Consider the following 13,825-nt stretch of genomic DNA (forward strand, 5'->3'; position numbering starts at 1 on the left):
CAGTGATCTCCAGTAGTTCAATGCTGCATTCACACATCCATGATTCACGGTCCATGATTCCTGGAACATCGGTGGATCTTCCAACCCAAAATCAAAAGCCTTATATACAGTAGCATGTAAAATTTTGGGCACCCTGGTGAAAATTACTGTTATTGTGAACAGTTAAGCAACTTGAAGATGAAATGATCTTTAACCCTTTTCTGACATCGGGTGTAATAGTACGCCAGTGTTGGACTCCCTCCCTTTGATGTAGGCTCCGGCGATGAGCCCACATCTTTCCCGGCAAATGGCAGTATTTTTGAACAGCTGACATGTGCCTGGAATAGCCGCGGGTGGAATCGCGATCTACCCGTGGCTATTAACCTGTTAAATGCCGCTGTCAAAAGCTGACAGCGGCATTTAACATGCGCTTCCGGCAATCGCACCACAAATCCACCCACCGGTGACCCGCGTCACGTGATCGCAGGTCACTGGTGGGTTGGCATGACAACCAGAGGTCTCCAGCAGACCTGTAGGGTTGTCACTGCCGGCTTGCTGTGAGCGCCGCCCAGTGGTCGGCGCTCATTGCAAGTGAGTAATTCAGCTAAATATAGGCGATCTGATCATCACCTCTATGTAGCTGAGCCAATCGAGTTATGGCAGCTTCTAGTCTCCCATGGAGACTATTAAAGCATGATGCCAAAAGTTAAAACAAAAAAGAAACTGTGTTTAAAAATATAAAAAAAAATGAAGTTCAAATCACCCCCCTTTCGCCATATTCAAAATAAAACAATAAAAAAGAAATCAAACATACATATATTTGGTATTGCCATGATCAGAATCGCCCGATCTATCAATAAAAAAAGGATCAACCTGATTGCTAAAAGGCGTAACGAGAAAAAAAAGTAAAAACGCCAGAATTACGTTTTTTTGGGTCGCCGCAACATTGCATTAAAATGCAATAACGGGCGATCAAAAGATCTTATCCCCACCAAAATGGTATAGTTAAAAACGTCAGATTGGCACACAAAAAATAAGCCTTCACCCAACCCGAGATCACCAAAATAAAAATGGAGACGCTACGGGTATCAGAAAAAAGCATTTTTTTTTTTTAAACAAAAGTTTGGAAATTTTTCACCACTTAGATAAAAAAGAACCTAGACATGTTTGGGGTCCATGAACTCATAATAACCTGGAGAATCATAATGGAAGGTCAGTTTTTGCATTTGAAGGAAAAATAAAAAGTTATGGCTCTGGGAAGAAGGAGAGCGAAAAACAAAAACGCAAAAACAAAAATACCTCTGGGATTAAGGGGTTAAAAGACCTCAAGTTACAGATGACACATTTCCTTTTCCTTTGTATTTTAGTGTGTGTATATATATATATATATATATATATATATATATATATATATTTTTTTTTTTTTTTTTGTCTTTTTTTTCTTTTCATTTTTTACATTTTAAAAATTACAAAAAGGAAAATGGGTGAAAGGTTTGGGCACCCTGCATGGTTAGTACCTAGTTTGGGCAGCACGGTGGCTCAGTGGTTCGAGTCCCACCAAGGACAACATCTGCAAGGAGTTTGTATGTTCTCCCCGTGTTTGCGTGGGTTTCCTCCGGGCACTCCGGTTTCCTCCCACACTCCAAAAAAACATACTGATAGGGAATTTAGATTGTGAGCCCCATCAGGGACAGTGATGAAAATATGTGCAAACTGTAAAGCGCTGCGGAATATGTTAGCGCTATATAAAAAAAAAAAATAAAGTAAAAGTAAAGTAGTAGCACCCCCTTTTGCAAGTATCACAGCTTGTAGATGTTTTTTGTAGCCAGCGAAGAGTCTTTCAATTCTTGTTTGAGGGATTTTCATTCATTGAAAACCTGAGCAACGAGCATACTCACTCATCACTAACCATTATCCATTTGTAGAAGCCATCCTCTTTTCAACTTCAGCTTTTTTACAGATGGTGTTAAGATTTCATCATGAATTTATTGAATTTTAATTGAGTCCATTCTTCCATCTACTCGTGAAATGTTCCCGGTGCCATTGGCTGCAACACAACCTCAAAGCATGATTAATTAACATCCATGCTTAATGATTGGTGAAATGTTCTTTTCCTGAAACTCTGTGCCATTTTTTCTCCACACATACATTTGATCATTGTGGCCAAAGAGTTCTATTTTAACCTCATTGGTCTTATTTCCAAAATGCATCAGGCTTTTTAGATGTTCTTTTGCATACTTCTGATGCTGAATTTTATGGTGAGGATGCAGGAGAGGTTTTCTTCTGATGACTCTTCCATGAAGGCCATATTTGTGCAGGTGTCTCTGAACAGTAGAACAATGTACCACAGCTCCAAAGTCTGCAAAATCTTTCTTAAGGTGTTTGTAGTCAAGCGTCGGTCTGATTTGCCTTTCTAGCAATCCAAGAGCAGCTTTCACTGAAATTTTGCTTGGTCTTCCAGACCTTATGTTGCCCTTCACTGTTCCTGTTAACGAACTGTTAATTTCTTAATTACATTTCAAACTGGGAAAAGCGCAACTTGAGAACACTTTGCTATCTTCTTGTAGCCTTTTCTTGCTTTGTTGGCCTCCATCATTTTAATTTTCAGAGTGCTAGGCAGCTGCTCAGAACCACCCATGGCTGCTGTTTTTGATACAAGGTTAGAGGAGGCTGGGGTTTTAAAATGAAGGGAAATTTGCAGCACCTGGTCTTTCCTAACGATGATAGTGAACAAGTCATAACCCTATAACAGGCTATTTAAGGTCTAAAACCTTGGTCAAAGTTATCTGATCACAAAAATCTCCAAGGATGCCCAAACTTTTGTCTCAGCCCATTTTCCTTTTGCAATTTACAAAATATAAAAAGATGACAATATACATATTTTTGATGCCTAAAATACAAAGGAAATGTGTCATCTTTAACTTTAGGCCTTTTAGAGATCATTTCATCTTCAAAAAGAGCAAATGAAGGAGCAAGATCAAGATTATATTAAAAATACAAAATTTATGATAAAAATTTTAAAAAACAACATATGACATCACAATAATTAGAGTACCAAAGAGCATGGACAAAGAGATACAATGAAGCCTACAGGTGCAGCCCCCAAGGCTAGAATATATATATATATATATATATATATATATATAAAAAAAAAATATATATATATATATGTATATATATAAAAAAAAATATATATATATATAAAAATATATATATATAAAAAAAAAATATATATATATAGGAGAGGCGCTGTAATATACAAAGCACATACAGTATATTCCTATAATAGCTAAATGAGTATACAGAAGGGAGCAAAATCATCAATAGCAATCAATTGTGTGGCCACTCAGTGTATTAATAGGAATGCATATAACGTGCAACAAATGTCCAACTGAGCTCCACCATTGCTGGATAGAAACATCCAAATTGTCCCTCACTGATATGCCATCAGATGCCTATAAAATAAGCCGGATTACTTACCGGTAATGCTCTTTTAATGAGTCCACGACAGCACCCACTGGAGGTATCGGATCCGCCCCATTTGGAACAGGAAACTCTACAGGAAAGATAGGCAATGTCTTTGTATATCTAACTTTACTTATTCATCTTTAGCAGATACACTTTATTATCGATATCTTTAGCAGGGAGGGAAGTGAGCAGGTGCTGTCGTGGACTCATTAAAAGAGCATTACCGGTAAGTAATCCGGCTTTTTACCCTTCGCCACGACAGCACCCACTGGAGAGATTCCAGAGACCATCACCTGGGTGGGACCACCGTGCTAAGGATAGTCCTGCCAAAGCTTAGGTCAGCAGTTGATGAAAGGTCAAGTCTATAGTGATTATAGAAGGTAGAAGGGGATGACCAAATTGCCGCCTTACATATGGTTTCAATTGGAACGTCTCCCCTCTCGGCCCAGGAGGTCGCCATTGCTCTAGTGGAATGCGCTCTGATGCCTTCTGGAGGATTTTCATTTTTTGCGGAGTAGGCTAACCGAATGGCTTCCCTGATCCATCGGGAAATGGTGCTCTTCGTGACTCCGTACCCTTTTTTATGGCCCTGAAAAGAAACGAACAGAGCCCTACACTGCCTCCAGCTCCTAGACCTCTCAATATACTTTAGGACAGTTCTTCTGCTCCTCTGGAATGGAGGGATCCTCAAAGAAGGTTGGGAGGAGTATCTCTTGAGACCTATGGTATTTTGTTGATACCTTAGGCAGGTATGAGGGGTCTGGCTTTAATAATAACCTATCTTGGTATACCTGTAAAAAGGGTGGATCTATGGACAGGGCCTGGATATCACCTACTCTTCTAGCAGATGTCAGTGCTACCAAGAGGGCCGTCTTGAACGATAAGTATTTGAGGGATATCGTGTCTATCGGTTCAAAGGGTTCCCCCGTCAGGGCGTCTAAGACCAGATTTAAGTCCCATGTGGGGATTGTAGGTATGTGGACTGGTGTTATGCGTTCGCAGGCTGCAATAAATCGTGATATCCACTTATTTCCTGCTATATTATGGCCGTACAGTGCCCCTAATGCAGACACCTGTACTTTCAGTGTGTTTACTGCCAGACCCAAGTCCTTTCCTCTCTGTAGAAATTCTAAAATAGGAACTATCGGGACTTCTGCTGTATGGGGTGCTATATGAAACTGTAGGAACTTCTTCCATATTCTAGTATAAATCTGGGTCGTGGACTGCTTCCTGCTCTGCAGGAGAGTAGCAATCAGTGTTTCAGAAAACCCTCTTGATCTTAGTAGCTGCCTTTCAAATTCCATGCCGTCAAGTGTAAGCTGTCCACTTGGGGGTGGAAGAAAGGGCCTTGGGAGAGTAGGTTGGGAATCGAAGGGAGGACCCAAGGATCTGTCACTGACATAATTCGTAGCCATGAGAACCACGGTCTCTTGGGCCAGAATGGTGCTATCAAGATTACTCTCGCCTTGTCCTCTCTGATCTTCCGGATCACCTGTGGCAGGAGAATCAACGGAGGGAAGGCGTATGCCAGTTTGAACTTCCATGAGGCTTGGAGGGCATCCAGTATGTCTGGGTGATCTGACGGAGACAGGGAAGCAAATGTTTTTATCTGTCTGTTCGCCCTCGTGGCAAAGAGATCCACCTGAGGTTGTCCCCATAAGGCTACTATGTCCTTGAAGATCCGGCGGCTGAGGCCCCACTCCCCTTGCCGAAGCGTGTGTCGGCTTAAAAAGTCAGCCTCTTGGTTGTTCTTTCCTCTGATATGAAGTGCCGAGAGGGACAACAAATAGCTTTCGGCTAAGTTTAAGATTCTTGCCGCAGAAGACATCAGAGTCTCTGATCGTGTACCTCCCTGTCTGTTTATGTAGGCCACTGTAGTGGTGTTGTCCGACAAGATCCTGACATGTTTCTGTTGGAGCTGTGGAAGAAAATGGTGTAGAGCATAGTATACCGCTGTCATCTCTTTTAAATTAGACGAGTATTCCCCTTCCTCTCTATTCCACCTTCCTTGACAAAAGCTATTCCCCATATGGGCTCCCCAGCCATGGGGGCTAGCATCGGTGGTTAGGATACAAGATGGTACTATGACCCATGGGACTCCGGAGGATAGATGGTCATCCTCTAGCCACCACTCTAGAGAAGCCAAGACCTCCTGAGTTAAGGTTATCTTGCTCTCGAGGTGACCACCATGTCGCCTGTCCTCTTGGAGGATCTGGTGTTGAAGTGTGCGGACATGATAATGGGCCCACCGGACTGCTGGGGCACAGGAATTTAGCGACCCCAATAGCGACATCGCTTCTCTTAGAGACATGCATGGTCTATCTATGGCTGCCTCTACTTTTCCTTTTGTGAGTGCAATCTTTACCTGAGGAAGTAGACATCTCTGGGTTGTGGATTCTAACTGGAAACCTAAAAACATCTGGAGGGATTGTGGAACGAGTCTGGACTTCTGTATATTGATGATCCAGCCTAGATCCTGCAAAGATGAGATTGCGTCAGCCACACGTTTGGTACATTGGGTGACCGAGTTCCTGATTATTAGGAAGTCGTCTAGGTAAGGTACAATTAGAGTGTCTTTTTGGCGAAGATAGGCCATCACCTCTGCCATCACCTTGGTGAAGATTCTTGGCGCTGTAGAGAGACGGAAAGGCATGGCTGTATACTGAAAATGATGGATCCTGCCTTCGAACACCACTGCGACCCTTAGGTATTTTTGGTATCTATCATGGATAGGAATATGATAGTAAGCATCCTTCAAGTCAAACCCCGACATTACACAGTTTGGAAAGAGAAGCTTTATGGTGGATCTGATTTTCCATCTTAAACTTATAATTTTTTATAAACGTATTAAGCTTCCTTAAATTAATAATTGTTCTAAACGTGCCATCTGGTTTAGAAATTAAAAATAAAGGAGAGTAGAAACCTCTACTTTCCTGTCCCTCTGGGACCTCCACTAAAACCCCCTTGGATAATAGGCTCCGAATTTCTTCTTCGAGGGCCTTTTGTTGAACTATGGAGTTAAGGCGGGTTATGAAAAAGAAATCATAAGGGGTTTGAAGGAATTCTATCTTCATTCCCTCTTTAATTATACCTAAGATCCATGGGCTCGAAGTTATTTGTTCCCATTTTGAATAAAAAAATTTTAATCTACGCCCTACTGGTGGGTCTGATTTTTTAATTTTTATTTTCCCTCCGGAATGCTGAACCCTTGAACATGCTACCCTTTTGCTTTTCTTCCTTCGTGGGCCATCTATTTGACCTATCCGTTTGTCTCCCTCTTCCAAACGGTCGTCTTTTAAAGGTTTTCCTATAGAAAGGAATAGAAGAGTCAGGCCTTCTTCCTCTCCTTTGCTTTGGCGAGTATGTCGTCTAGGGCTTTCCCGAAGAGAAACTCACCCTCGCACGGGGTTGCACAAATCTTAGATTTTGATTGCGCGTCCCCCTTCCAGCTCTTCATCCACAATGCCCGCCTGGCGTTGTTCACAAGAGCTGCCGATCTTGCTGCCAACCGCAGAGTATCCGCCGACGCATCGGCCATAAAGGCTGCTGCCCCTCTGATCAATGGAATAGCGGCCCGTAGCTTTTCTCTTGACGCCTTCTGCTCAATCTGTTGATCCAATTGGTCCAACCATACAAGCATAGATCTGGCGGTGCATGTGCTGGCTACTGCTGGTTTAAATATACCTGTAGTAGATTCCCAAGACCTTTTTAATGCTGACTCTGCCTTACGATCTAGCGGGTCTGCCGATAAGCCTGCGTCCTCTACCGGAATGGTAGATTGTTTAGAGGTAGAGGCTACAACGGCATCAACCTTTGGCACCTTGGTCCATTTTAATAGCTCATCATCGCTAAATGGATATTTTCTTTTAGAGGCTGATGGGAGAAAACTTCTCTGATCGTGTTTTTCCCACTCTCTTTTTATTAGGGCCTTAACTGCCGGTATCACTGGGAACGCTCTCCTTTTCTTCTCTGCCAACCCCGCAAACATTATGTCTTGTGTGGTTTGAGCACCCCTTGGTTCCTCACACCCCATAGTGCTCCTCACAGATTTGACCAGGTTATCCACACTATCCAGGGAAAACATGACCGTCCCTCCAAGTCTGATGACGATGACGAGGATGTGAGTGAGGAATCGGAGATTAACCCCTGTTCTTCCTCTGACTCTGAGCTAAGGGTCATCTGTTTCTTGCTCCTAGTCTCTGAGGGAGTACTGGCGCGGTTGATAGCCTGTATTTCCTCCCTGATAATGGCCCGGATGTTTTTTGACGACATTGCGGACCCCTGCCTAGTCTCTCTGGTGCACTGCTTGCAGAGCTTTTTGGGGTAGGAGTCAGGCAGAGGTTCAGAACATAATGCGCATTCCTTATGCTTAGATTTTTCTTTTTTCTTTGTCTAGAAAGGGAGACCGAGAGGAGGGGGGGGGGTAGGAGGTCAGCTTAATAGGCAGAGTATATACTTTGCACACTCACCCAGTGAAGCCTTATTACCGGATCGGATGGCTGAGATCCCGTCCTAGGTCTTGACTCTCCCGTCTCGCTCCTGCGACCGGTGTCTGTCCTAGCGTTGCGGTCCCTGGTGGAGCTGCCCCCCGCAGAGTCTCCTGCTGGAGCTTGCGCTTCCGTTTGGGACGACATGGCTCACCACCGCTCAGTTGTGGCGCTGTTTAAATAGATTGCGCGCTCTTTTTTTTTTTTTCTTGTGTCCGCCCCCGGAAGTCGCTCCTCCTCCCCGGGATCACCGCGCATGCGCCGTCGCGCTCTCAGCCATCATGCCCCGGAAGTTCAACCATTACTTCCGGGGGTCAGGAGCCTCTGCGCCGGCCGGCTACCGCGCCCCCGCTGGTACATGCGGTCCGCGCTTTTTATGTCACCGCCACCGCTGCTCCCTTCTTCGCGCCACTGGCGCACTTACCGCTAGCAGCGGCGGAGCCCTGGTGCCACCCGGCGCGCTCCTGGGTGAGACCGGGCGGCCCACCCCGGACCCGGTCATCACCCTCCATACACCAGACGAGGGGGGAGCCGTCTAACGGAGTCTCCCCCGACGCTGCCTCCGGACCGCAGCCCCTGCCGTTCACATGGAGACTGCACAGGCGGCGTGCATGGCCCAGGTATGTTTCCTGAAGGATCGTGGCTCCGTTTGGAACAGGAAACCAAAAACTGAGGAGGAAAGGCGGACCGCCCCCTTTTATCTTTCCTGTAGGGTTTCCTGTTCCAAATGGGGCGGATCCGATACCTCCAGTGGGTGCTGTCGTGGCGAAGGGTAAAATATAAGTTATTACCTGCCGCCGTGATGTAAGGGGGTGCTGCCTGTCCAAAGACACCTTGACCTTCTAGCCTTGGGAGCCGCACCTGTAGGCTTCATTGTATCTCTTTGTCCATGCTCTTTGGTACTCTAATTATTGTGATGTCATATGTTGTGTTTTTAAAATATATATAATAAATTTTGTATTTTTAATATAATTTTAATCTTGCTCCTTCATTTGCTCTTTTTGGCATCTATGTTGTTTGAAAGGATCATATATATTGTTTAGGAGGATTTTCTTCTTTTGTTTTATCATTTCATCTTCAACTTGCTTAACTGGTCACAATAACAGCAATTTTGACCAGGGATGCCCAAACTTCTGCATGTCACTGTATATCAGGATATGAAGATAAGCTCAGGAGACCCTTGGTCAGTACATGCATATAGAATATGACACATTAGTTTATGATTCTGGTTTAAAGTCAGGTTCATTTGCGTGTATGCAAAATCATTGATTTTTCATCTAGAAAAAAACAGACATTTTTCATCTGTACTGTCATCCGTATGCAATGCATGTGTTCATTTTTGATATCTGCATGCCATCTGTATGCCATTTTTTTATATTCATATACCTATCTTGTTTTTATGTGAGCAAAGTAATAAATAATAAAAGACCAACTACATTGCGATGGATCTGTGAAAAATGCATGATATACAGATGGTAAGCCTTATGCGATTTGTTTTTTTTGCACATTTATTGACTTATGATTGAGTCTGATCCGAAAGACAGATCAAAGTAGTACAAGCTGCAAATTTTTAACACGTGGATCATCGCTCCGTGTGTAAAAACATTCATTTGAACTTGCACATTGACTTGCACTGATCTATCCATATGCTACCAGTATTGCATATGGACTGCACACAGCCTGAGTATACACGTGTCTGAGTGAGCCCTAAGGCTAAATTCACATTTGCGGTTGAGTACGCAGCTCATCGTCCGCAACCGCAAATGTATGCAAAAACGTATGCAAACGCATGCATGCGTTTGCGGTTGCGGACAATTGGCAAGTGCTATTTTCCTGGCAAATTTTTGAATGTACACAAGCCACGCCCAATGGGCGTGTCTTATGTAAATCCTTGCGTATGCAAACGCAAAGCGTACGCATGTGCTTGCGTACGCATGCATTCCCTTAGACTGTAATGCGCTGTTCCTGGTATCGTGGTAAACAAACGTCTAGCGGAGAGGACTGGGGACGCAGAGCTGGAACAGCAAAGATTTTTAAATGATCAAAAACCCCTTTAAGTGACAACTGAAAAATAAGAGTGAGTCTCGCTACTTGAGGTTAGGCACAATCATGGCAGCATCAACAGGGGTAACAGGTTTAAATATTCTAAATCTATTTTAGGTGAGAAAATAAGCCATGACAGTCCATTTATCCTGTAAAATTTCCTGAGTCAAACAAAGTAGGATGTAACACGGCACATGAATAGTTCCATGGTAGGATTGCACTTATACCTGTTCTGTGTCATTTGGAAAGTACACTTTGTGGTAGATCTTGGTGCTCATTTGCTGGATGGCTTCAACTTCTACCTGGTGAGGGGGTTGTTTTCGTGGGCCAGTTCTATATTCCACATTAAAAGAATGGTCAGTAACATCCAGAAAATGAAATATCTATTCCATACAATACACAAGTTACATTTCTGGAGCATGAAATAAAACACAACATAAAGCATTACTATATACAGTATGCAGGCACATAATTATCAGTTTAGTGCAAATAATGGATTAATACTCCTACTCTGTGTTTTCTAGTGAAGCTGTTGTTTTGGTCCTGTAGATGGATTTAACGTTATATCAACACATCGTTTTAAAGGGAATCTGTCAGTAGATTTTGCCATGAAATCTGAGAGCATCGTGATGTAGAGGCAGAGACCCTGATTCTAGCGATGGGTCACTTAGTGGGCTGGGTTTTGCCGTTTCAATAAAATAAGTGTTTTATCAGCAGGAGATTATCACTGGAGGACTAGGTGTCTCATACCTCCTGGTCTAACCACGCCCCCCCAGCACTGATTAGCAGCTTTCTGTCAATATACAGTGTTCACAGAACGCTGCCAGTCAGTGGTGTGGGTGGGGTTATGCATAAATCAGCATTCTAAGCTCTGCTAGATCTGCAGCAGAGAAAACTGTGATTCTATCACAACGGCTTCACCAAGTAAATTAAGTGATACATCACTGGAATCAGGGTCTCTTTGCTTACACTATGCTGCTCTAAGATTACATAACAAAAGTTTGCTTACAGATTCCCTTTAAGGTTCAGATAATTGGGAGGCTTCCATTTGTTCTGCAGGGAAATAGGTTCTATGTGTTAACATACAAAATAAAATAATGCTATTTTGCAGTAGTATACATTACAAGTGTAAACCAAACTAGTTATCGTATTACTGTAGGATTCTTTGGATTCTTTGTTTACAATCCTTGGATAGTGGTTCCCTCTGACGGTTCTCAATAAATTTCTGAACATGAACCAACAAAGTTTTACTTGGTGAAAAGAGCCCAGTGCATAACCAAAGCAGCTGCCATCCATTGCTTAAACTGTAACTGGAAGAAGAAACACAGTTTTATGTAATAAAAGTAAAATAGAGAATGACAAATTCTATGCAGTAAATATACAAGTTGGGACTTCAGACATTTAGGCCTCACTCACACGAGCATATAACAGGACCGAGTGCTAGCCGATGTTTTATCAGATAGCACTAGACCCAATGTTATACGATGGGGCAGTGCCGATCAGCGATTATTTTCTCATGCCGATTCAGCAGCATACTCCGATTGGCTAGACTCGGCTCACACGCTCCCATACCAATATATGGGTGCGTGTGAAACAGAAGACTGCACTCGGATGTCATCCTAGTACAGTCCGATATACACCAAGACAGGTAATGGAGGAGATGGAGAAATTACTTTCTCAGTTTCCTCCGCACCCATGCTCCGATTTTCTGTGCGAGAGGATCGGGGCACAGAGCACTGACACTCGGCTCACGCTCGCAGCAGAGCTGGAGCAGAGTGTCATTAGATATGATGCTCTCACAGATGTTAGACACTTGTGTGACCTCAGCCTTACAGGTAGCAAGTTTAGTTAGTCTATTGTATAATAAACACCTATAAAATCACTGTCTATAAAAAAATCTTCCCTGACTATAAAAAAAGGTAGATCACCAAAGAAAATATTCGATGATCCAAATACATAAATGTAAACACAATCTTTATTGAAGAATTGCAATAAAGGCACATAAAATGCCAAAGCGAAAAACCAGAAGAGATAAAATCATAATCTGCACATGGAAAAAGAGGAGGAATTTTGAAAGTAATAATTTACACAAATGAAAAAATTAATTTATGTAAGGTATAAAAATATGCTAAAGGTAAAAGTAAGGCGCTCAGTGTAAGAAAACGCACAAAGTGAATAAAGCACAAAGCATATTAGGAAGGTTGAAGGCAAATATAAAGTGAATAATACTGCTTAACAACTATCGCAGCATATAATCCAGGGAAGAAGCCCTACCAACCAAGCAGCCCGAGCTAAAATGGTTAAATGAATGTCAGATCCATCTCACCCAATACATGTTTCGCTTTTATGCTTCATCTGGGGATGAAGCATAAAAGCTGAAAGCGCGTCGGGTAAGGTGGATCTGGCATTCATTTGACCATTTCACTGTGAGGTGTTTGGTTTCTCTTTGACATCTCATTACTTAACACTTCATATTTGGGCCTTCTATTCTTTGGTATATGTGAACTTGTGTGAAGATTTAGATAAAAAAATACTAATATTTTGTCAAAAGATTTGCACATAAAATAGTGAAACAATTGACTGAGCATATTGCTAAATACGTCTGCCAATATATTCAGCAATATATGCTCAGAGCATAGAAAGTATTTATGCATATTCCATGGAACAATCCAGAGGATCCATTCTATATTAACATTTACCTGTTGCTATTTGCTGTCATTTGCTTCAAGATCTGGCAGTAGATTTCATCTCTGAGAGATTCCTCACGTACTGGGCCAGAGAATATCTGATCAGTAAGCTCGACTGAGGAGCGAGATTGTTTTGCTGGATAGTCTCCCATATATTTCATGATAGGTACCTAATGTTAAGGTCTGTAATTGAGGCATGTTTCCCGATCTTACACAACTTCCTACCAACACTACAAACAATATTATTTTTCATAGAGGGCTATAGCGTATTCCTGCTAATATCCCTGATGGTCTAGAACAGTATTTCTCTGTGATTACATCAAATTAACCCAGAACGTACGTTTCAGTTCGTGCATCATTCTGCAGTTCTTAAAAGCATAAGGTCAGTGTACAAGACTTTGAGATATAACAATTACTCCATATTTTCTGCATATTGGGCACCTAGGGGATAGCTTAAGGGTTATTAACCGATATCTGTTTTACTCTAATGCGATTTAGGGGTTAAAATGAACCGGTCTGCAGGTTTTTAGACCCCAAAGTAACATCATCCCAGTAAAGTACCTGTAATGATGATTATTTCCATACCTTTATATGTCCATGTCTCTGTTGACTTGTAAGCCATCGGCTAATTCTTTGCAAATGAGCTTGCAAGTGAGGGGCTTGGTCTGCACTTACAGCTCTCGGCTTCCCGGCCTCTTCCTCTTCCCAGTGCCAACGTCCTGCTAATGATCGACAGGTCACTCTTCTCTGTGACCTGCTCCCCTGGACGACATCTTGTGCAAGAGCTGTCATTTCCAGGTGCGGCGCATACACCGATGGCTATTCCGACTCTTGCAATATCATCAGGATATGATAGAATGATAGTGCCTGCCGAGAGTAGGTCACAGAGTAGAGAGATCAGTCAATCACTGGCAGGAGATCAATGCGTGGGAGAAAAAGACTGAAGAGCTGTAAGCGCAGGCCAAGCCCCTGCCATTGCGACTTCATTTGCATAAAAATTCACCAATCGCTGACAAAAAAATGAAGACCTGAAATTGTAAAGTAAAGGTATGGAAGTAATCATCGTTAGGCCACATTGACACGTTCAGTATTTGGTCAGTATTTTACCTCAGTATGTGTAAGCCAAAACCAGAAGTGGACAATCAGAGGAAAAGTATAATA

General features: G+C 42.7%; 1 protein-coding gene across 1 annotated transcript in view; it reads right to left on the reverse strand.

The window, feature by feature from the left end:
- The window catches only part of MYO7B (myosin VIIB), a 271,725-nt gene that overhangs the window by 51,604 nt on the left and 206,296 nt on the right, over positions 1 to 13,825 (reverse strand). Inside the window, exons 38-40 of the mRNA XM_073581166.1 lie at positions 12,677 to 12,830; positions 11,132 to 11,287; positions 10,205 to 10,310 (exon numbers count right to left, since the gene is read on the reverse strand). Of these exons, the coding sequence (XP_073437267.1) occupies positions 10,205 to 10,310; positions 11,132 to 11,287; positions 12,677 to 12,830 (416 nt within the window). The remainder of the gene's footprint in view (positions 1 to 10,204; positions 10,311 to 11,131; positions 11,288 to 12,676; positions 12,831 to 13,825) is intronic.

This window comes from Dendrobates tinctorius, unplaced genomic scaffold (assembly GCF_039654945.1).
Source record: "Dendrobates tinctorius isolate UK_male_01 unplaced genomic scaffold, ASM3965494v1 ptg000069l, whole genome shotgun sequence".
NCBI classification, from domain to species: domain Eukaryota; kingdom Metazoa; phylum Chordata; class Amphibia; order Anura; family Dendrobatidae; genus Dendrobates; species Dendrobates tinctorius.